Source organism: Enoplosus armatus, chromosome 11 (assembly GCF_043641665.1).
Source record: "Enoplosus armatus isolate fEnoArm2 chromosome 11, fEnoArm2.hap1, whole genome shotgun sequence".
In the NCBI taxonomy this organism is placed as follows: Eukaryota; Metazoa; Chordata; class Actinopteri; order Centrarchiformes; family Enoplosidae; genus Enoplosus; species Enoplosus armatus.
In genome coordinates, this window is record NC_092190.1 from 4,336,637 (window position 1) to 4,362,343 (window position 25,707).

A 25,707-nucleotide genomic window follows, 5' to 3' on the forward strand; every position below is an offset into this window, starting at 1 on the left:
TTATTCTTGCATTATATAAAGACACTGCTGCAGAGTGAGATGAACCATCACAGTGAAGACAAACTCATAATTTGATGACACTTCACTTCCTGTCAAATCACCTGACACCAACAGGAAGAATGATAATGTCCTTCATTCAGCGAGTAATGCAACAAACATGCATGTCTTTTTATAAATGTCATATAAATATCATTGAACTGCGTAGCCGCAAAGCTGTCGGCTTCACATCTGTAGTCCCAGTCCAGTAACAGCTCTAACCATGATTGTTACCAGTTATTCTCTTTTAATAACCAACATTGATCTAAAAACATTAACTTCACTGCCTGCTGACGGTTTTTAATGCCCGTCTTTCAACAAGAGAGATGTCCTTTTGTTGTTTGAAATAACGTGAGAGTGGATTTAGCAGGAAGGAACAGCAGATGTTAATGGTCTGTAGCTGATGAAGATGTCTGTCAATCACTGAGAGTGTCAGAGTCTGAGCTGAGCAGATGCTATAGAGCGAAGGGTGAGGGATGTGGCTGGATTTCAAATTCTGCACTCACCACTTTTGTGCTGTTTTCCTCTGTTTGACCCCCTCCACCCTCATACACACGCACTCAATGTCAATGCCCCATTCACACAACTTAACCCCATTAAAACATTCACACACACACACTTGATATTCCACTCCTAACCTCCATCCACATTTCTACTTTGATAAATACTGTGTCATTCCCCTTCACTACCTGCATATAAATACACTCACACACACACACACACACACACACACGTACACTTAATATTCCATCTGTAACCTCTGTCCACATTCTCACTGAAAACATTCTGCTTCGTTCAATTTCTTCTCACAAATGTCCACACTTTCCTCTAAATCTCACATATCCTCATTCACACAAACACACACAAACACACACACACTTCCTCCCTCCCTCCAGGCCATCGAACGCCACCTGATACGCAAATCCAACGGCGGCCTGACATTCATTGGCGAGTGGAAGAACGGCCACCTGGAGAGGAAGATGGGCCACCTGGCCTGCTTCGCCGGCGGCATGTTTGCGTTGGGTGCCGACGGCTCGCCCGACGACAAGGCCGGACACTACCTGCAGCTGGGAGCTGAGATCGCACACACCTGCCACGAGTCCTACGACAGGACGGGTGAGGGGGCGGGGGGGGGGGGGGGGGGGGCTGCACACACAGGCACACACACACGTACTTGTAGTATGAATAAAACTGTAATTATTTTTTGTTAACATGTAAAATAGAGAAAATAAAAATCGTGCCATGTATGTACAAGTGCAAAGTTTCCTGTTTAACACTTGTTTTCACTGAACAAAGATGTGCTAGCATTAGCTGATTCTGGTACTGACTTCCTCCCCGGCATCACATCAGTGACCTCCAAATGAACTTGTGCTTCAATAGCAAACTAGATCACAACCAATCAAATACTATTAAGTACCTAAAGGACAATAGATTCCCTGGATCTGTCTTAGGAATGATAGTTGTTTTGACTGGTAGAGTTGTTTTGGCAGATATTACGTTTTCAGTTTAAACGTATCATCCATTCAAAGGAGACCTTTCAAAATATGCTTGGGATGTTTTTTTCCGAAGAGGATCAATAGTTGTCAGCAAAGAAACACCATCATGATTATGTGTGTGTGTGTTGTCAGAAATCGTGAGGTTGCTCTGAAAAAGAGGAGAGGTTGCCGTGGCAACAAATGAAGATAGGGAGAGAGAGCACGAGAGGGAGGGCGGGAGAGAGAGAGAGAGAGGACTTTCTGGTTTGATAGCAACAGTCAGGCTGTCTAAAGGTGGCCTGTTAGTTCTTCAGCTTCTCAGTAATTTTCCAGTCAGACTCTTAATGCCTGTCACACTTAATTGGCAGAAAACACTTGTTGTAAAAAAAACCTGTAAAATCAATGGCGTTGGAGGCTTTTTTATTGCTTTATCACACACACACACACACACACACACACACACACACACACACACACACACACACACACACACACAAACACACTCAGGCACTAATTCATATCAGCTCAGACCTGTAAACACCAGCAGCTGAACCATAAAGACAAACAAGTGGCAAAAGATAATGTTTATCCCCTTTCTCCTGTTTTCCTCTCTTAATCATACTTTCCCCGTTTTACCTTCCCCGGTTTCTTCCTTTGTCTCTCCGATCACTGTCATTTCCATGTTTCCCTCCAACCCTCCTCCCCCATCTCACCCATCCTCCTCTTCTTTGCTTCTCTCCCTCTTGTCCTTTCTTTTTTCTCTCCTCATCATATTCAATTCCATCCTCATCCTCCTCTTCTGTCTATTCTCAATATTTGTCCTTGTTTGTGTTCTCCCCTCTCCCTCTACCCCTCTTGTTTTCCCCACCTTTCTCTTCCTCCCTCAAGTGTTGAAGCTCGGCCCGGAGGCATTTAAGTTCGACAGCGGCCTGGAGGCGGTGGCTGTGCGGCAGAATGAGAAGTACTACATCCTGCGGCCGGAGGTCATCGAGACCTACTGGTACATGTGGAGGTTCACCCACGATCCCAAATATCGGCAGTGGGGCTGGGAGGCGGCGCAGGTAAAAAAAAAAAACATCCGTAAATACATACGTAACATTTGTATGAATGTATGAACATTTTAGCAGCAGTAAATGAACCCCATGTTCATGTAGATTTTAATGTCTGTAAGCAGTTTTTCTAGACCTCTGTGTACAATGTGAACCACCACGAAGGACATGGCAAGACATCTGTTTGATTTACTTAGCAGCACAAAATAAATACAGCATATAAGACCCTGTTCTCCCAAATGAAAAGGAGCTAAAGCTTTCAGAGTTGCTGGCATTGTTAAATGGAGGACAGCCATGAAACGGGGAAAGTCAGATGGAAAGGTTCACTCCATGAATCATCAGCTCCTGCTCGAGTGTCTTGCTCTTGAAAACAGTTGCGCACAGAGCATCTCAGAGCAGAGAGAGGGGTCACAAGTAGTAAAATCCACTGGATTTTAAATGAGTCTGAAGGTATGATGATGAGCAGTTTGAAAAAGTAGTATTTCTTGTATCTTTACCCATTACCAGAGGGTAATTTGAAGATCACTAAGCCCAGACTTTCTCCATTCTTCCTCTCTCAATTCATTTTCTACCCTGTGGATCTAGTTTTTAAAGGACCAGTGGGGTCCAATGCAGAGAGCACATTTGTGATGATAACCTAGATGAATGGGGTAGGAAAGTACAGCCAGTGAAGTTCAGCTCTGGGTAAATTTTGGCAGAACATTCATTATTCTTTGTGCCATGAGCTGATGCATTAAAAGCACAGAATCTTAGCAGGTGGCACCAATGGCAGGTTCAAGCTCTGCAGACCTTCCATTTAGCAATTCCAGTTGTAGATAAAGATTAAAAATAATTTCCTTTGCACCGTTAAACACTGCTTTCTGGTCAGAACAGAGGCATTTGTCTTTTGATATTTTTGGGAGATCATTTTACAGATCACCTTTCCTTTATTTGATTTGGGCGTTGTGGGTTGAGTTTAGTAAATGTCAAAACTCCTCAGTATATTTTTGGGAATATTCTATTATCTGCTTTGTGTTCGTCGGGAAGTGAAAGTGTTTAAACAGTGAGCTGAACTGAAGCAGTTGAAATTCAACTTTTGAGTCAGAAGGTCGGACTGTGTGTAATTATGAGTCCTCATTATGTCTCTCTGCTAAAAGCATCTCACCGGTAAAATAAAGAACTGTTTTCATGCCGTGTCTTCAGTGCCTATGACAACCTGTGGCAGGGAGCTGTTTAAAGCTTCATTTGAACCTGTGTGAGTAATGCAGATCTCACCAGCTCCAGGCGGCAAAATGAAAGGACTTAAAGTGGTATCTCCCAGTGTCTTGTTTTGTCTCTTCAGGTCTATGTACCATGTAGACTGTGGCAGTGTTATAAGGAATACGAGCACATATGGATTTCTGTTTCGTAATAATCTGATGGCTGACCAGCGATGTAGAGAAGCACTTTCTTAATGTGTCTGTGAGTTTTAACGTGTACCTGTAGGTGAATGTGAGGACTTGAGAGTCTTTCAGGTGTTATTAGTTATTTATTCCTCCTTTTGTGCTTTAATATGAAAAGCTTTATGAAAGTAGAGCAGAAATGAAAGCCCTCTCTACCCCTGCTCCCCTCCGTCTGACAGAGGATTAAAGAGCTCGTCTTCTATACAGCAGTCGAAGTGTCTTCTCTGTCTAAATCTCAACCGGCCTGCTCGTCATCCTTTTTTTTTTTTCTCTCTCCCACTCTTTTCATACTCTCCTTTTTTGTCTTTCTCCTGCCAATCTTCTTGTCACCTTTTTTCCCTCCATTTTTAAGCAGTGAAACTACGTCTCTTTGTTTTTCTGAGTGGGAGTAAGTGCATTGGCAAGTGTGTTTATGAAGCGTGATTGTACCGAGTATGAGTGACACTAAAGAGAGCTGGTGTTGAAGGGTTCATCTTCGGCTCTCTTGCATTATTTAATATTGCATATACGGCTGTACATACATGCTAATGCACATGACAGATCTTATCTTCTTATCTTATCTATAGTTTCATGTCTGTTTAGCACCTTGTTATTCAGAAGTCACTAACTTTAAAGTTATAAAGGTAACATTTGAAGTTAAGGAAAAAGATGGTGTCTGGCTTTCTGTGTGCCTGGAGTTCATATTTTTTTTCGTTACATTTTTAATCTTGTTTTTGTTATATTATTTGAGTAAGAAGAGAAAACAAAGTACAGTCGAACGGAAAAACCACGTACTTTCTGTCATCTTTTGTCATAAATAATGTTTTTTTTTTGTTAAAATGAAATAGAGAAAAAAAATGTAAAGTTTCCTGTTTTTACTGAACATAGATGTGCTAGCATTAGCTGATTCTGGTGCTGACTTTCTCCCCATCATGAAGTTACTTTCTTGCATTGCATTGCATAGGCATATTGACTTTAGTATACTTTTATTTTGTTACTTTTCCAGTGTGAACACTCTGCATGCTCAAAACCTGCCTACAATTAGTATTTAATATGGATTTGGGCCATCTTGGATATTTATTTTCTGCTTTCTCCTCTCTTTTTTTGGCATTTTTTTCTGTCTCCTAAAAATGTTCCCTTTTTCCTTTCTTTTTCATTTTATTTCTTCTTTCTCTCACACACACACACACACACACACACACACACAATAACACACACAACACCTGAGGCTCACTCCATGTTCACACGAAGCTCAACGTCCTACTCTCTTCCTCTATTGGTCTCTTTATCCCCCACATATACACGCACACACATTTCTAATCTAACACCTGCGATCTTCTGTATGTTGCCTCAGAGCTCAGCTCCCCTCTCTCTCACACACACACAAACATACACACACACACTCCCCCTGCACCTCAGCTGCGTCCATCTGGTACACCCACCCTGCCTCTGTTTGTCACGTTTCCTCTTTTCATAGCAGCCATTAACACTGGCTGGCTTTTACCTGTGTGTGTGTGTGTGTGTGTGTGTGTGTGTGTGTGTGTGTGTGTGTGTGTGTGTGTGTGTGTGTGTGTGTGTGTGTGTGTGTGTGTGTGTGTGTGTGTGTGTGTGTGTGTGTGTGTGTGTGTGTGTGTGTTTTACTCGTGTGTGAAGGTGAAGCCCAGCTGCTACAATGTGAAGTGTGTCTTCACTTAGTAGCTGCAGACATGCTGCTCTTCCTCCTCCTCCTTCTACAGGTAGACTTTTTATCAGATGTAGCACAGATGGTGTGTGTGGGGGGGGGGTCTACGTGTATGGATACAGTTACAAATGCACTGGGTATACTGTAAACCAGTATGAAGATTTGAAGTTCCCAGACTGTCGAGGATTTGTTCGAGTGTGAATGTGACTCGTGTTTAAATGTGTATTTTAAGCACCCAGACATAATGAAGGATATACTCAGCTTGATATTTGTGTGTGTGTGTGTGTGTATGAGTGTGAGTGGAGGTGTGTGCGTGTGTGTGTGCGTGTGTGTGTGCGTGTGTGTGTGTGTGTGTGTGTGTGTTGCACAGGCTGTAGCGGGACACTGCAGTGTGGATCCAGAAGGGCAAACGCACGTTGGGTGCAACATCCCATTAATAACAGGAATTACGGTCCAAACTCCTCACGACGGAAATCTGCTGACAGCAAAATGGTCGCTCGAGGACGGGAGTGTGTGTGAGAATGAGAGAGAGAGACTGAAAGACAAGGACAGAGATAATGCTTTCAATTACATGCGTTAATAGTGAAAGTCGATAAGGTATGAGCAGGAGTGTAATGCAGCCAGAATTTTTATGGAGGCGCCGATTTCACTGTAACAAGTCCTCATTGTAAATCAATAGAGCACACAGGTAATGGCGTCAGTATCACCAGCTGGACGATCACTGCATTTTTAATGAGGTATGGCCGACTTGTTTTTGTGTGTGTGTGTGTGCCTGCTCAGTAGAGGCTACGTTTTTACTCCTGAAACAGCACCTGACATTTTGCAGCCGGGCATCATCGAGGCGCTCGGTGGGGACAAAGTGTCATTGTAGGTGAAGACGTCTTGTTTTTATCCGACCCGCTGATTTGCCTCTTTTGGGGAAATAAACAGGAATACAGAGGAGCATGATTTATCAGAGATGTTAGAAAGAGATATCTAAGGATAGTTATTTAACTGTAGATGTTGATTAAGGTTTTTGTTTGTACACAGTCTTCATTTGCCGTCACTGCAGCTTTTGTTGTCATAGTAACACAGAGGTGACACATTTTCCTGACTAACAACGCTGGATGCAACAGGCATGCGTCTATTGTTTACTGTTGCTTATTCTGGATGTTTCTTTGAGTCGCACTGAAGAACAGGCAGGCATCAAAACCTTTGAGTGGTCCAGGCTGTGCGTTTATCCTCCATGTTTGTTGGGTTTTTGTTGTTGTTGAAACTAATCGACATCACATCTGTCTTGTTTGGAGTTGGAGATAAACCCTCGAAAGCCAAAGTGAATGGGCAGAGAGGGGATTTACATCACAATTCAAACCACCCATGAAAGTGGCTTAAATTTGTCCTGAAAAGACTGGACAACATGTGTCTTTTTGTTATGACTTAAAGGAAATCTAAACCATATCTGATCCCGCATCATAAACACGCTTGCCAATGCACTCCAAAGAAATCAGATTCAACCTCGCCCTGAATGAAATCCGTGCATACGCAGATTAAAAAGCTGTTGTTTTCTTAATCACAGGCAGCCAGTAAAAAGAGGTGAGAACAGCTAAAAACTGAGCTGTTTAGAAAGAAACATTGTCAATCAACTCTCATTTTTCCATTCATTGGAACTCTGCAGACGAAGGTGCAAAGATAACCTGATTATGAATTTATTTACACCTGAGAGTCCGCCACAGGCTCTGCCTCGCCTAAAGAAAAACTTTTATTTTGCCATTGCGCTGCGGCTCCCTCAAATGCAGCATAACATGAAACAAATGAGCGCGTTCCCTCATCATGAAGCTGCTTCGTGTCGAGGAGGGACGAGAGGAAACATTTTAGAGAGTGAAATGTAAATGCAGGGGTGGCAGGGCGAGGCATTTGTGGTAATCTTCTTTTCCTCCGGTTCTCTACAGCTGCTGTTTCCTGGATGTGTCTCCCCAGGACTCACTCTAATCTGTCACAAGCAAAAGAAATTAATTATAGCATTCTTTTGTAAGCTTATTAAAATTGTGCTCTTCACCCCCCTCCCCTCCCCACCTTTTCTTTTGCTTCTCCTCATTTCTTTCTTCCTCCATGTGATCCCTCTGTCATGTTCTTCCCTTTTTCTGTCCAACGTACATTTTCTGCCTTGCTTTTCTGTTTCTGTCCATTTCCACCCCACCGTTTCCCCTTTATCTTCTCTCTCCCTTCTTCTCCTTGTGTTTCCTCCTTCCCTCTCTCCTCGTCTCCTCCAGGCCATTGATAAGTACTGCAGGGTGAGCGGAGGTTTCTCGGGGGTGAAGGACGTCTACTCCTCCAACCCGACCTACGACGACGTGCAGCAGAGCTTCTTCCTGGCCGAGACGCTCAAGTAAGCCAACACTGATATGTTGATTAATCGGTTTGATATCTGAATCATCAGTAGGTTTGCAACAGTTACTTGAAAAACGTCTAAAGCAAGCCTCAAACACAAAATCTGCTTGGGTTGTAGTTATAATCCTTAAGATTTCAGTCCTGGCGATACTGTAATTAAGTGCTGTTTAATACCACACCTCGTTGAGCAGCTACTTAGTCAGAAATACTACACAAGAGCCGTTGGTGTATCAGTTTACAGCATAGCCAAATACATTTGCGTTGTTTAAACAAAGTAGTCTGTCAATATTTGGCGTTTTTCCATCATGACATGAGCAACCGCGATCTGATTTCATGCTGCACGCGGTTGTGAAAAGAGCCCGTTATGTTGCTGAGGAGTCATGCTGGTTATGATGATAACAGTTCACTGTGGCTTCTTTCTGATTCCATTACTACCTGCAAAAATGATCCTCTGTCAAAAATTACCGTTTTGTAGACTCATTTTTGATGAAGTTTCCTGTGACTGCTTCACAATTAAAGCCACCCCGTGTTTCACCGGTTAAATGCTTTTAAAGAGAGCTAGCAGCAATAGGAAATGTTTGTCTCTGTTAGCAGAGTGAACATTAAACAGTGAGGCTGATATCAGTGGGATAAAAGTAATAGCTGGATTACATATGTGCATGATTTCCTGTGAAGGCCATTTGAATCCAGTGCATGAATGGCGGACTCTGCCACTAACAATGAAAACGACTATATTGAGAGTTAATTACATGATGTAAATACTAATGCCCATTACTGAAAGAAAAATGCAGACCAAAAGTGATGATCGAACACAATTTAATAATACAAAACAAATATAGAGTTGATGGTGCTGACATCATGTCACCCCCTCACAGTATGTGTGTGTGTGGGGGGGGGGGGGTCATTTCTGTTTTGCTGACTAACTAAACAGGCTTACATACAATATCAAACTATTTTTGAAGAAATAGGCTCTACAAAGCAAAAAATGGTCCTGTAGCAGAACTGCTTAGTCCAACACGGACTGTGATAACTTTTCAAATTATTTGAATTCAAGACTTCCGAAGAGAAGAAGAATTATAAGAAGCTTTATCAATCCTATTACTAGCTCGTTGAACTTTTGTTCATTTTTTTACATTTTCTTTATAGTTATTGTAGAGCCAGTCACCTGACCCTTACTTTCTGTATAACTGTTGCATATCAGCACTACTCTGTAATAATGAAAGTTAACACACTGGCATCTTTTTTTTTTTTTTATTTATTTCCATTTCTATTTCTTGTCACAAAGTATTATAGTGACTGATTAATGCAAAGGGCAGCTCTGCTGATGGATGAAGGAGGAGAGGCTCTGAATACAGACTGAGAGTCAGGAGGGACGCCTAATGTGGCTCTCTGATTCCCTCTGCTGGCAGCTCTTTGAATGTTATCTCCTCCTGGCAGTACTGTGCATGTAAACTGACCAGATATCATTCAGTGTAAACTGTTCTTAATGTCAGTCAAACAGCGCGGCAGTCCAAAGATACTCGATAGAGTATAATAGAGCAAACATTCGTATTTTTTAGCAGGAAGCTACTTGTCAGCCCTCCATTTTTAACTCAAATGTGTCTGAAATTAACATCCACAAAGCATCAGATACCATGAAATTTGTCTTTGGTGTAGAAGTTGTTAAAGGTCGCCCGCCACACTGGCTGGTAACTTTCTGAGACGATGACATTTGAATGCCTCGGTGTTATGCAGCCTTTGGTGCGTATCAGTTCTCAGTCTTTGTCCCCGCTGGCTGCGAGCCAATCGTATCAAAGCAATACAGCAACAGGCTGCTGATTGGGTGCCAGTCACACTGATCTGCACAGATCTGTTGAATCCGAACTTGAACTGATGACGTGATGTGTGGATTGTGAGTTATACTTGAACATTACTGTCAAAATGTGGTTGGTTGGTGGCAGGTTTCAAGTTAAAGCCCTGAATCTTGACTTTATTGATTTTTTTCTGCACACAGAAATTCATCAAACAGGTAGATTTTTGCTGATTAGGTTAGCTGGAAAAAAGTTGAAGGTGTAGAAAACTTGATTTAGAATCACATTTCTTCCATATCTACAGTGCATGTATGAATACATGAGAAATACATGTAAATGTACATGTTTCACCTGTAGCAGTGGTACACTGTCCAACACTTCCTCCTGTCAAAGGTGGAGCAGTGTTTCCTGTTTGCACCTCTTTTTCTGACCAAACAGGAGCCAAACTGGTTCCAAACCAGTCTGAACCAGGAAATAAACATTGAGGTAAACAAACAACAAAACAGAAGAAAGAAACAGCAATTGCCAAAAGTCTCTATGAGCTGATAGGAAGACAGCATTCATTGTTAGTACCTATTCAGAGACAAATTCAGGCTTTTTTGTGTCCTGTACCTTTAAGATGACACTGTGTGCTTTACTGAAACAAACCTGCTGAAATGATTTGATGTAATTCACTTCTTTCTTCTTCTTTCACCTTCCTCACCCAATCCCTCTCACCCTCTCCCCCTTTTCCTCCCTCCATTAACCACCACTCCCCCCCCACACATCCCACCCACCCCCGCTCAGGTATCTGTACCTGTTGTTCTCCAGCGACGACCTGATGCCGTTTGAGAGTTGGGTCTTTAACACGGAGGCTCACCCACTTCCTGTCCTCCACCTGGGCAACATCACCCTGCCTGGCAGCGAGCCGGCTCAGCGGTAGACGGACAAGCCCTCTTCCTCCTCTACAGCACCAGGGGGCGCCACCTGTCTGCCCGCCTGCCCAAAAAAACCCACCCACCAACACTGGACAAACTTACATTCAGCTCTACAGACTCTCAACTGCTTTTGGACTGCAGACATCAACCGGAGGAGGCGGAGAGAGAGCCTCCCGCACACAGACCACTGCAGCGTGGGGGGGGACTCGGGCGCTGAGTCTCCCTCTCTTCTTCTACGTTTTACTCTGTGACTCTCTCTGTCGATCTCTCTGTCTTCTCTGCTTAAATCAGAAAGATGGTGGGTTTGCTGCTCAGCCTCACGACTGGCTTGAATTGACTCTTTTCTCTGAAGGACAGAGCTCCAAAAAATCGGAGGCTTGATTTCGTTTTTTTTTTTTTTTTTTGTGTGTTTACTTGAGATTTGACCAAACTCTCCTCCCATACAGACTCAAGCTGAGGCACTGAGAGTGCACATGGGGTTTTGTGAAGGATCACACGGTCTGTGTGACACTGTACTGATGGAAGTGTCAGTTTTCCAGACAGACAGACTTGAGGACTTTACCTGGTCTGTTAATAGGGTGTGTCTTTTTTTGTTTGGATAAATCGTTACTGGGGACACAGGGTTAAATCAAAGCCCTTCGCTTCTCTCTGACCCAACCCCTCCCCACTCCACTTCCTGTTTAATCTTCATCAGATGAACTTTGACCTGGAACTGTTAGCAGCTTGTCACATCATCAGTGCGAGGGCCAGTTGTGGCAACAGTCCCCACCTCCTCCTCTAATCCTTCTTTTCCAGAAAAGTGGACCATTGTAAGTGGAACAGTAATTACAGGGGGACAGCAGCAGGCCTCCCCATCTTCACCACTACCCAACCTTGACATCTTTCCAGTTTCTCTTCCAGTTAGAGACGTCACCGGGCCACAACTTTTCCCCCCAAAAACATTCAGCTGCTACTCGTTTGGATGCTGCTTTTTTTTTTATCTTTTTCTGATCACACCATAGTTTCTCCCCAGCTCATCAAACCCTTCTCTCATCTTTTCTGTTCTCTTATTTCCCGCCTTTTCATACATCACTCCAAATCATTTTCAGGTCATACATGATGAGATGAGGCTAGAACCCAACCATGCTTGTGTGTATGTGTGTGTGTGTGGTTAAAATACCTCTGCTGTAAATCATTTATTTGTGCACTTTGTATGGGAAGGCTATGAAGAAGAGGGAAGTAGAGGTGTAGCACTGAAAGAGCTGAATAAATGAAGACCTTCTGATGTCTCCCTGCTGAGCTCCCATGCCACGTTTTCTCTGTTCAACCCCAGATCACCTGTTGAACCATCTAACTTTAAGCTGCATGAACTCATCGTGGTGTTAAAGTTCTCCATCATTTTTTCATTTTTCTTTTTCCCACAATCCCTCTCTTCTTTTCTGCTCTCATCTTTAATTTTTCATACCTCCTCCTCTCTCCTCCAGTTTCGCCTCTACCTCTCCCGTCTGTAATGAAAAGTCTAAAAACTCGGAGGCCTTCAGGGTTCCCACATGGCTCTGAAAAGTCTGGCGAAGTATGAAACCTAAATTTCATAATGTCCATGTTTTGGATAATCTCTCAAAGGTCTCCATTGCTTGGGAATCACAAAACTATTTTGGATAAAAATGTGGAAATGTGTGGAAAAGCTGCAAACTCGTCCCCTTTGTGTTAGTTAGTGAACAATCACGACCAAGTACTGTACAGATTGATTTTACCCTGTTCATCATATTCAACTGTTAAATGCCGAAATCATATCATCAAACAAACATCAAAATCTTAATATCTGTGAAGAAAGAAGTCAGACATTCTGAAATAGAGTATAAATCAAGGACATTTTTGGCTTGTTGTTTTTTTTTGTACAATTTGAAATGCAGATCCTTTGCTGAGTCGCTATAACTTCTCCTCTCTGTAAGGGTTTGACAGTCAGAACATTCAACTCGCTCCGTATGCTGCGATTTATCAAGAGCGTGGCCTTGTTGAGAGAGGTCAGAGCCACCGCACACCACGCTGTCTGCCCACTTACCAGCTCACTTCTGCCTCCAGTTATCGCTCCTGACACGACTCTCTCCGTTACATCCAAAGCAGCGCAAGGGAAGCAGTCTGTTAAAAAAAAAATTATGTCAGCAAACAACCAAAACAACTCTGAAAGCTCTGAAACAGTCCTCCTTGGTGACAGACAGAGTTACTGAATGCTGGACAGTAACTAAAGCTTGACCCACTGTCGAGCAGTTACTGTAAGGAGTGTGAAACACTCGGCGAGAAGAAAAAAGCATCTTATTCATGTTAAGTTAGGAGCTGCAGATTCTGTCGCCGGTCGAGTCCAAACTCCAAGAACCCTCTAGTTTACTGCAAGTTTTCAGCCACCTGAGTCCAACCTGCTCCCGTATCCGTTTAATGTTAAAAAGTTAGAAAAATTCAAAAGTAATGATGCAGATTTCAAACATGGCAGCAGCATTAGACACACAACTATTTTTAGATGCTGTACGGATATAACAAATATATATATATATATATAATATAAATTATGATTTGTATCGTACAGCGTCAGATGGCACTTTAAAATGAGCCACGTTAAGTTTGTAGCTGAAGAAATGTTAACCAGCAGGGAGACAAAATGGCAGCAGTGGGGCAGACGCGATGTTGAGTGAACACAAATAATACAATGAATGAAACCGACCAGCGCAGGAGTCCTGTCGAGGTTACACAATCCAATATTACTACAACTGTTTGCTTTTACTGGTCAGATTTTCAGTTTGAAACCATTCAGACCACTTCGTCTTGTTGCTATAAAACCAGTGTCAGTGTTTTTTTATCTTTTATTTCAAGTCTGTCTCATCCACCATCCATGTTGGACGGGATTCAACCATGATTTGTTGTTCTGAAGAAAAAAAAAGTCACTTAGTTTATAAAGATACAGACACAGTAGGCTTCATGATGGGCCCAATAAACTCGTGCAATGACTGCGTGTGTGTGTGTGTGAGAGAGAAAGTGAGTGTATCTCAGTTCTGATATTTTAGAAGCCTGTTGGCCTCCAGTTTGTGTGACATGAATCTCTGAGGTGTCCGGACTCTGCGTATCAACTGACTGGTTTAGATAAAGAGAGGAAACCGAGCTGCTGGTTTCACTGCTAAAGAGGATTCCCATGCAGGCGTTCAAGCTGAAGAGCAGGAGTTGCACTGAACCAGGAAGATTTTGTGTCTGATTTGTTTCTGACTGATTATTTTCAAGCCTTATTGCCGATACTGTGCTCTTTTCTTTGCTTTGCGTTCTGTAATACATCATTATGATTTAAATTCCCTTTTATTGTTTCTGTTTGCACAAACATTGTCTGTCCTCTGACATGCTTAGATAGATGAGATGAAGGACTGTGATGGAGTAAAAGCGAAGTGATGGCAGCGGTCTTGACACCACGCTACAAAAGATAACTGCTCAGAGAAAGGCTTTAACATTTTCGTTAACTGCCCAGCCTCATGACTAAAGCTTCTCTAAAAGTGTATCAACATGCTCACTCACTAACAGCTTGCTATATGTCCACGTGTCCTCTTGACAAAAGCACAGGAATTTCCTCTTTGACCAAAACTGAAATGTTCCCCTTGTTGGACAGCAGGTCAGCTGCTCGTCTATCAACCGTTTTTTGCAGAAGGTAAAGTTTGATACGAAACTGTTTAAACAGCTTAAACGGACTGATGGAGAAATTTGAAGCCAACGTTGTTCATTACCTTTGCCTCAAAATGCTGCTCATCTCGAGTGTTGACAGCCTGACACGAAGACATTGTTAAAGATTTAGAGGATAAGGCTGGAGATATTCTTTTCGTATTGTCAACAAATCCCATGAAAAGACCAAAACCAAGGAGTTGATCCTCACTAACAAGTCTTGTCTGTGTATCCAAAGCCTGATATGTCTTACTCCGTTGTTGTTTGACATGTTCCTTCATTACCATAAACACACACACTGCAGTTTATTTTGACTCAGCCCCACACACACCGTCCTAGATGATTTAGAAGATGGGACAGCGGAGAAACACATCTGCTCCACCAAATGATAGTTACTATTTCAGACTTCCCTGAGCTCTTTGCTTTGTGAATTACAATTTTACTTTTAATAATTATTCAGTAAAACGGGGGGGGGGGGGTCACTCTTCGGTTCAATTAGTGACAACCAGTACACAAATGCAACCTGCAAAGAGGGATCACAAGCTAAAAACGTTGGGAACCACTGCACTAGAGCACCGAATGTGGATTAACCCGCGTCTGAAAATAGTCCCCAACAAATGCACTATTTACTCCGGTTTGAGTAACCCAGCTCAGTAAAACAGCCCAGCTGTTTTTGGAAATTAAAATTAAACTATGTATTTGTGACCCGCTTTTAAATATCTTCGTCTTCATTAGCAGTCCATGTGCTTGAGGCTGAGAGCCACAGACGGAGAGAGGAAGTTGGTCTTTTCAAGGGATTGGATGACAATAATATAAAATAAGAAATCATAGAAAATAAATAACACCTTTTACTTTAAGCATCTTTGGAAATTGTCATCACCTGATTTCATAAATATCGAGGTCCCGCTTTGACAAACCAGTGTAGGTGACAGTTGTAGACATTTTAGGAAAATGTCTTCATATCAGAATGTCAGTTGGGTTTAAGGGAGCAAAACGGCTTTGACCAAAGTTCAGGTCAATGTTGGTCAACTTTTTTTGATAAATGAAAAAACGTTTGTCCTCAGTTTTTGATTTGAAGTTTAAAGGGGAACCTCTCACAGCTCCACAGCGTCGATCAGTGTACATACAGGATATTTCTCAGCTCCCTCCCCGGATATTTCTCTCCATCATCATCACCTCTCTCTTTCACCTGAACTCTGGTGGCGGTCAACTTTCACAGTCCATTCATGCAGTACAGTCTTGGCCCTCCTCCTCTATCCCCAGGTCTCTGACATCACACCGACATCATGCTGACATCATCACCACCTATATCTGATAGGGAGGAAGTCCAGGGGGAACCTGGGCGGCCATCAAGTCGCTGGGAGCGACGTTGATTTTGAAAACTGAGTGTTCTGTATTTGTATTTTTACTGAACTAAAAAAATAAATAAAATTAAAGTATCTGTAAATATGTTTAAAACTGAGACACAAATTCAATAAAGACGTTATGAAAAGTGATCAGAAACCAAGAGTATGTTCCGTGTTTTGTTTTAACTTTATCACATGATGCTTTGTGTAGCAGCAGACAGTGTGGACGCTTGTTGCTGCGTTACAACCCTTAACATTGACCATCAGTCTGGTTTATATGAAACTATGAGGTTTGCTTTAAATCTTGTTTCGGCAGCAGAATGTAGTCTAAACTACTTAAAGCAAAATGCACGGGTTAAAACACGTCAGATTCTTGAACATATATACCCAGATTGGAGATGAATTGCCTTTGTGATGAGTCAGAAATGTACCTTTATTTGCCAAATGTTACATATATTTCAGTTTCCATATTTTAAAGTACCCTCTGCCTAAAAAACGTGTTTTTCTTCATTTTTATCTGTTTATTGTTTTGTTTTATTGTTGCCTCTTTATTGTTTTGTTCAAAATGTTTTATATTACAACAACTACGCTGGCTGGACCGCCTTGAAAATTGATACACACATTCATGACACCCTGTGGCGCCACCATCAGGTCAGTAGCTTCGGTTTATGAGTAAATGCCTCAGCTGTACTTGATGGTGGATGGACAGATGGTGAACATGTTAAACACTATACCTGCTTGGCATCAGCATGTTAGCATTGTAATTGTGAGCTTGTTAGCATGCTAACATTAGCATTTGGCTCAAAGTACAGCCTCACAGAGTTGCTAGCGTGAGTCGGATATGGAGGATACATATTGTTGTACATCATTTGGTTGTCTGTCAGTGCTGCCGAGACGTGTTTGAAAGAACGAATGTGTTGCTCAGCCTGCTGTCACATCCCTCCAGGATGCTGGCAGAGAGCCGCCAAACAATTTGGACAAAACACACAGCAGCTTCTTCCAAGTTGGCAGCTCACACACTAATAAGCACCTTTCCTCTTCTTTATTCACAGACTACTTTTTTTTTTTATGCTGAGACCGCATCCATGTTCACGTCCATCACAATTCTCTGGTTCTGGCACACGATGTTCCCACTTGAGCGAACACAAGGTATAATTTACTTCTGCGCTCACTGTACTTATCCCGAGGTGTGGAATTAACATGTAAGGTTAATTTCCTTTCACCATCATTTATCCAAGAATTCCTCTGACACGGCTTTTTATCTTTTTCAACGTTGAATCTGCTCAGAGTCAAAACATAATATTGTTAAACTTGCGGTAAGCTTGGAAGTGTTTTTGTCTGCAGGCTGGTTCAGTTATCTGGGTGAAAAATGTCCGCTCTTTAACGAAAAGTGACTTCCACATCTCCTCAGACTTTTTCCATTTAGCCATTTTCTTCCATCCAGTTTGACCGTTATGTGGTTGTAGAGGGGAGTGACATGGGCTGAGATATTTGATGAAAGTGATTATTAGCTATGTGTTAGGAATGGCGATGTCGGTTGGTCGGTCCATCACTTTGCTCCAAATATCTCAACAACTATTGGTTGGATTGCTGTAAGATTTGGTTCATATATTCATGTTCCCTTTAAGATAAACTGTAGTCACTTTGTTGATCCTCTGAACTAACGACTTTCCCATCAGCCCCAGCAGCAGCACGTTAGCATCGTCACTGTCAGTGTGTTAGCAGGCTGATGTTAGCATTTAGCTCAAAGCAGAGCTGCCCTGCTAGTGTGACTGTAGACTCTTAAGAGCTGTTTCTCTGCTGCTATCTTTGATCAGCTCACGATTAAATGTTAGAAAAAACAATTTCATACTGAACTGAGTAATGGGTATCAGGAAATGTCAAACTGAATAATCTGAAATGGGAATCGAGACGCTTCAGTGGAAAAGTTTAAAATGGAAATGGAAAGGAACACATCTCTGTGTTCTGCTTTTTAGTTTTGTTTTGATTTTTCTTCTTTGTCCTTCGGCTTTCACTCTTGTCCACATGTCATCTTGCTTCTGGAGTTGTAAATGAGGTGGCGTGGCCTGATAATTGTTGGCATGAAGAGGCAACTTATGGACCAACATAATGCTGAAAAGTTACAGCGCCTAATTACCAATGACCTCGGCTTCTGATAGGCAATCGTGGGTAGTAGTAGACACCTAATCTCACAAAACTGTTAGTCTGCTTCTGGTTTTCGTAGAATGAAAAACGTTCAAATGTTACTCTCTCGTCACGTAACTTTCACAGAACATCGTATTGCGCATGTTTGCTTTGAACTTAACAATGTGTGTGTGCATACCGAACCTGCAGAGCAACTTGGTAGTGTTTTTAAATGAGACGGGCCTGTAGGCACAGACTGATGGAGGGCCTGACGCGATGTTTTGTCACACACTGTATTGCTGCAAGTGTGTGTATGTGTGTGTATGTGTGTGTTTGTCCTGCCAAAATGTGTTATTTCATATTCCTTCATATTTATGCTCTGTCTGGGGTTTTTTCCCCGCACAACTAAGACCTAAAATGAAACCAAGCGTCTGTTTGTGACCGTGGCTTCCACCCAGGAACCCACAAACACCTGATTTTTGACATCAAGCATCATCTCCTCCCTAATACCATGATCTCTGTGTAGAACTGGACTGTTGTGTTTGAGTGTTGGAGAGATAGATCTTGATTACGAGTAACTTAACACCTCCTGAAAATCTTGTTTTTGCTGATTTCCAGTGGGTTTCACCTTACTGCAGTGATGTCCAGTCTCAAAATGGGCAAGTGTCAATTTTAGCAAAAACCTAGCTCAATTTGGTGTAAATTGGTTAATCCATCCGTCCATTTTATGCTACTTATCCAGGTCCAGGTCGAGTTTATTTTCATTCATTATATCATCAGGAATTATTGTTTTATACTGCTGGGAAGTACTGAACAAAATGTGATATAGTAATGAGTAACTCTCGGCCATATCATCCCTAATGGTTTTCCATCACACTTTGTCATACTTTAGCCAGTATGAAGCCATTAGCGTGGGACATGCTGGCCAGAGTGAAACACAGTGGAAATATAATTTTACCTTTTTAAATCATCTTTGATAAAAAAAATCGTGTCAACAGGATAAACATGAAAGGTTTTCTACTTTAAGTCCCAAGTGCTCTTTGTTTGAGTCCAACTCAGCCCGGTCGTGTCCTGGTCAGAGCCATCTTTACTTGCCACTAAATACGCCACGTTGCTGTTCCCCGGCCGCACTGTCATTGCTTTATATATACTGGAAGGTAACTGTTCACCAAATCCATCATCTAACATAGAATTGTTTCCAACCTGCTGCTTGAAAAGATGCTAAGCTGTCCGAGTTGGACAAGTCTGAGTCATCAGTGAACTGACTTACTTGTCAAAACTAAACTCCAAGACATTTCAAAAGCTCAGATGTGAAAACCATCTGCATTTGAAGGCACACACTTGTTGTGGTCCAGAGCTCATGTTGCAGTTTATTTGGGACTGAAGCTTCATCGCTGTTGCTCTTGAACAGTAAATTACATCCTTCATGACTCTCAGGGCTGATTTGTTTGACATCTGTGTGTTTGGTGGAGCTTAGACAAATACTGACAGGGCTGATTCAGTGTACTGAGGAAGTATTTGAATATTTCCTAATTGATTTAATACCTGCAGATATTTACCTTGTACACCTGTCAGTGCTACGCATTTGCTGTGCAGCTTTTGACTTACACCTAAGTTCTGTGTGTGTGTTTGACAAACTGAACTTTTACCTGTGTGGACGTTCTAAAGTCAATTCGGATTCGTGTTTAGAAATCTTTCCTGGCGCGTGGGGCATTTCGTGTGTTTGTCTGAGATAGCCGGAGGGAAAGCGAACAGGTGCTTCCTGTGACCGAGATCGCTGTGATCCCAGTACACACACCAGGCCAGTACGGTGCTCCAGAAAGCCAGTATTAACTTTCACATCCAACTGTATTTTGTGTGTTATGTGAGTGTTAAACAGGTTGACGAGTCGATGGGAGCCACAGGCTGTTAGCAAACATGAGTTAATACATTTATGTGGCTGCCTGTAGCCCAGTCAAATGTGAATATGATTACACATCTCAGGGTTTTGGTCAGCACTGACACGTAAACGGAAAACATTTGACTGTTGAAAGTGTTTTTATCACTATATATAACTCAGATTCATCAGTATGCTGCTCGTCTGTCTCCAGATCGACACTTGGAGTTCTGTGAATTTAAGATGAGTTCAGAGGGATTTCTGGACTCGACAAGATTGGAAGTCATTTGTTGTCAGGACCAAAACGACGTCTCAAAACATGCAAGTGTTAGAGTATTCGTTATTCTTTATTTGTGGAAGCTAATGGGGATCCAAAGTGGTCGCTAGTCTTCCTGGTGTCCGCACAAAAGCGACGACAATAAAAACAAACAGCTATTTAAAATCACACAGTACCAATAAAAGAAGAAAAGGCAAAACAAGCCAAATATAAAGATCAGAAAATAAGTGAAATGACTCGACATAAAATGAAACAAGAACAATAGTGAACTACAAAGGAAACAAAAACAAAATTGTCCCAAAAAGAGCTGGGTGTTGTATGAAGTGTTTCTATGCTTGTTCCAGTTTAATTCCTGAGTTTTATCACAGAATCCAAAACGTTTTCTTTTTTTTCATTAAACAAAAGAAGACACATTTCTCAAATGATAAATATTGTTGAAACACAAGCACAAAATGAGAACTTTACCTGAATAAAACACAAAATTGGGATTTAAAGGTCCCATATGATGCTCATTTCAGCTCTATATTTTTATTCTGGGATTCCGCTACAGTAGGTTTGCATGATTCACAGTTCAGAAAGGTCCTTATGTATCTTCTCCTGGCCCTTTATGCAGCCCCTCAGTTCACCGTCTGTCTGAAACAAGTTGTTTTAGACAAACTGAACAACCTCCGATCACATGAAGAGCAGTCCTGAGCAGAGCGCTCCTATAACTTACACTAACTGAGCGGGTGGATGAGCGTCCTTGTGCTTGGTGGGTGTGCTGGATCAGATGACCTGCAGGGGGGCGTGGCTGTGTGTGGAGACTGTATAGCTGTGACATCACAACCTTATGGCAGTCCTGACGGCTCGTTTAAAGACACAGTTTCTGAATACGGGCTGTGTGCATTTCTCTGTGGACTGAGCGTTTTGATACTTTCACAGGATTTGTACAGCACCGAGACCTGCTTTATGATCAAACAAGACATGGAGACTATGGGACCTTTAAATCATAAACTGTATACTCACAAAATAGGTAAAGAAGATTATGAATCTAAACAGACCTCCAATGACAGCTTTCAGTCAACGGTTTTTATTCTTGACACATTTCAGTCAGTACTAAGAAAAATGTTGAGGTTGAACGTCTAACACTAGTTCTGAATGCTTGAATTTGATGTCCAGTTGAGCTGAAACATGTTTCTGTAAATTTAAGTCTTTCCTTTATTTTCTACTTGCCCCTCGTGGTTATACATTTCCTATAATGCTCCACAGTTTTGTTTTATATTTTTATTACATTATGCACATACATGCATCCATAACTGAATGAAAAAATGAAAACTGATTGTGACATCTGCAAGTATCTATCACTATCACAGCTGACATTTACATAACAACACGACTGTTAACGTTATCTTTAATAGCCTGGTTTTATTTTATTGCAAGTATTATATCAATTTATTTTATTTTGTTATCTTATATCTATATCTTGTATTATTTTTGCTTTTTTTCTCAGGACACATACTGGTGTGGAGGCAGTGTGTCCACTAGAATGGCTGAGAATGACTCATGCACTCTAGTTTCATCACTGAAACCAATTATTCAGGCTGAAAACAAACACTGTTCTGGTTAAATAGTCGCACATTTCCAGATGTTATGTTGCAAAAGTAAATCAGGACAGAGCTGCTTTATCTTATTTTGGTGCTCTATCTACCATAATTACAAAAAAAAAAAAGAAGAAGAACCTTTATCATAAGTTCTACAGCTTTCAGTGCGACAGGAGTGAGTTGAGCTTCCTATTTTGTTTAGAGAAACAACGTCAGCAGCACAAAGCGTCGGTTGTATTACCGCAGCACGTGTAGCGCAGCCTCACCATGTGACATTTAGCGACTCAACCCCAACGATCAGCCGTCCAAAAACTGTCACAAAAAAAAAACACCACTTGGTTTCCATCAGTCACAGGAAATTTCCCAAACAAACCACAATTTGTTAGATGTCAGCAAATCTTAATAAATAGTTTCCTCTCTGATAATTAGCCTCTTTTCATGTATTCCCTAAATGAGAGATGTGACATGGTGATGTACGCAGAACATAAACAGCTCCAGCTGTTTCTGAGGTGATTCATGGTTTCATTTTTGCAATCAGTGCCATCAGGCCTCTCTAATCCCCTCCATTCCTCGTGTGTCATTTCAACACATCTTCGCTTTGTTAACAGCGTCAAGGCTGATCTCCAGACATTTTAGCTGCTCTGTTTATAAAATTACTCATGCCCTTGTTTTATTTGGCCCTGCAGCAGCTAACAGTGGATTGCCTGTTCAGACAAAAGAGGCAGTAGAGGAGGCAGAAGGAAGACAGAGGTGGCTCGTAATCTTGGATTAGATGAACTGTTTACATGAACACAGAGAGCAGGAAAAGGAACAGTCGGCAGCTCTGAAAGTGAAGCTGGAGTGATGTGGTGATGAGTCAGGGGCGCCTCCCAAAGGTCTGGATAAAATTGGGATGTTTTGGGTTTTATTTAGCTGTGGTGTTTCTGCACTGCATTGCCTGATGCCAGCAAGTCATCCAACCTAAATCTCTTATCACCTTCCAGATCGACCTATAAAAGCGTCTCCCATCTGTTGCCGCTGTTGGCGGGAAGACATTCTTCCAAAACAAGGCAGTGACAGAAATAATTCATGCGACCATTTTCTGATTCTATGATTAAGATTCGGTTACGTTTAGGCCACTAAAGCTGCACTGTTGGAAGCATTATTCTTTCACCTGTGGCTGAAAGCCGTCACTGGTGTAGAAGTATTGACTGTTGCTAAACAGCTTCCAGCCACTGGTGGAAACCCTGAAGCTGCTAAGGAAGAAATGATGCACCATTTTGGACTTAACTCAGCTTTGGCTTTTCCCAAATCCACGCTACATATTACTTCTTAGCAGGTTTTGAAAAACAAATAAATAAACTGTGAATAGTGGAAGATTGTATAAAAATATTTGCTGTCTGTTTGTTTAAATTTCATTCCAAAGTCACAGTTTGATTGACAGCCGACATCCTGTCAGTATAAAATGGTAAAGTATCTTGATATTTGGAGTTTAATAAAAGTCTCCTGCGCTGTGTTTTTATTTTTTTTCTTTATAAGCACAATGGTTACCCTCACTCAGGTAACCATTAGAACCATTAGTTTATAGTATGACAGTCCTGTTTGGCAGCTGTTCCCAGTTCTTCTTCTTCTTCTTTTTTTCTTCCCAGACACAGACTATTTAGAAGAACTGGAAGTAGTTATATTATTGAGATTGCTGTACTGCTCAGAGATGTTTTGTCCCAGCCTGGTGCACAAACTACACAATGATCCCAGGTGAAGTCTTTTGTAGAAATGCTCATCTGTCTCAGACTCGTCCCCATGGAGCTCAGACTGTGAACACATCTTTGGTTTTGGCTACGATGAAATCCAACATGTTGTGAAAACTGCTGTAACTGTTGTGAGGAACATGAGTATGAACTTGTGTGCCAAGTGCTTCAACAAAAGTCATACAGTCGTCACGTTTATTTTGGAGATAACAAAACACACGTTTATTGATTCTATTGATGACTTAATGAGGTTGTCTCATTCTTTCAATCTGTTTCGATTCCATGACTTCACTTTGATTTAACTGATGATCAAAAACACATTATAATAACACGACTGAGTCACAGTCCTGTTTCCATTGTGCTCTTGATGTTGGACGTTTTAAAAATAGAAAAAAAAAAACAAAGCGGAGTGAATGAGTTCATTTATTCTGGGGACAGATCCCTCTCTGCCTCTTTGTCGTCCAGACAGACAGAGTGAGGTTGTTGGAAAAACTGATTGTTTTTTGGGGGAGTTGCTGAAGTAAATACAGCGAGTCTGCCGGCTAACAGACTCCTCTGAACACTGGTAACATTGCTGAGACCACGAAGAGCTCTGTCACTTTATCACTCCACGACTATCGTCCCCTGAAAATGCTTTTCTCTCTCTGTCTTTGCCGATTTTGTCCCGAGCCATTGAACTTCTCTCAGTATCTCTCTCTCTCTCTGGACTGCTGTGGCTTCAGTAGAAAACAATCTCCCTCAGCAGACAGTCGGGGTTTCCCTCCATGGGGTTTGGCCCGGTGATGTGTAACTAACTCTGCAGGGATTTCTTCCTCCTGAGAGCCAAACATCAAAATAAAAAAGAGAGGAAGAGCTCCAACTAATGTTCGGGTCTGTCTTTCCACAGTCAGACCCATAACTTCTTTTTATTATTCAATTCAGCGAATCATTTGGGAAGTGACTCTGCAGGGCAACATAAATCACTGGTGAGGAGAAGAAGAAGGGGAAACTTTTTCTCTTTTTCTGCTAGCTAAAGCATCGTAAACGTGCAGCAGCCAGACGAGGTCATGGAGCGGGGTTTGACCTTCAGATGAGGTTCGATCATGTAATAATGAGCATATGGACCAACATATGCTCATCAGCTAAATGATGTCAGAGGAAGTGCAGAGCTTTCAACCCTCCGACTGAGTCATTCTGCAGAGATTAGTATGTTTTCGTCAGCAGACGTAGTGGAACCTTTAATGGCACTCTGGTGTGTGTGTGTGTTTGCTGATATGGGTACAATATGTGCATCCAGGTACATGCAAATCAGTTGTGTTTGTGTGTCTCAGTGTGCGTTTAATGTGTTAATGGCCGGGGCTGCTTACCCATGCGTGGCCTGGACACACTGAGTCACTTCTCAGATGGCAGGTGGCAGAGCTCCAGCTGCACAACAGGGTGAACATACACACACACACACACACACACACACACACACACACGGTTCAGGTAGACCACAGAAACCGCACAACTCTCAAACCTGCTGCCGTTCATCCCTAACCAAGAGCATCGCGGTGACGCTCCGTTCCGTGTCTATATGTGTCAGACGGTGTAGTTCCATACATACTGGATGTTCTCACAGCCTGGAGGCAGATGGCTCGGCACAAACAGCTAAAATAACACCTCACACACAAACACAGGGATATTTTGTTCTGTCAACAGAGGCTTTGCATTTGCAACAGAAATCTACCAGCAAACACATCTTCCAGCTGAGAGTTGTCTGCACCGCAGTCAAATGAACGTGTTCAGGCCCGGCCTCTACTCCAAAACACTTGTTTATACTTGTTTACTATACTAATGTATAACACTTGTTGCACATTACAGTTACACATTACAGTTACCTTTAAAAAAAAAACTGTTAGCTAACAACTAGCTAATGTGCTCTTTTAGCAATGCTGAATGGCAGCAAACCTCTGCAGCCAGGTTCAACATCTGGTGGACAGCCTGAAAGCAGACACTGGGGGATGTTATAGCAGCAGATGAATGCTTATTGTTTTGGAATGAAATGTTCATCAATCACACGTGGCTGCAATGTTTAGGTGTCCATATAAGTTTACCCTTACACGATACCGGCGGAGCCAACAACAATGCTTTACTTTAGGTGAAATTGGAAAAAGCTCTCAAGACTTCTCATTATAACCTAAAGTTATATATATATATATATATTTTTTTTTTATGGAAAGCCTCAATCTATAAAATCATTATTGTTACCGTAGATCTGCTAGAATATACAGTTGAAATGCATTTCCATCACTCATGAGTCGCTTGGTGTGTGTTTCGCATATGTGGGTGTGTATTTGCACGTGTATGTGTCCATCTGCTGATGAAGGTCATGCAATACGATCGAAAGCTCCCGACAAAATTCTAAATGG

At 41.9% G+C, this 25,707-nt stretch overlaps 1 protein-coding gene across 1 annotated transcript in view; it reads left to right on the plus strand.

The window, feature by feature from the left end:
• Positions 1 to 10,720, plus strand: part of man1a2 (mannosidase, alpha, class 1A, member 2) — a 103,085-nt gene extending 92,365 nt beyond the window's left edge. The window contains exons 10-13 of the mRNA XM_070914705.1: positions 933 to 1,152; positions 2,400 to 2,572; positions 7,891 to 8,006; positions 10,585 to 10,720. Of these exons, the coding sequence (XP_070770806.1) occupies positions 933 to 1,152; positions 2,400 to 2,572; positions 7,891 to 8,006; positions 10,585 to 10,720 (645 nt within the window). The remainder of the gene's footprint in view (positions 1 to 932; positions 1,153 to 2,399; positions 2,573 to 7,890; positions 8,007 to 10,584) is intronic.
• Positions 10,721 to 25,707: the final 14,987 nt, after the last annotated feature.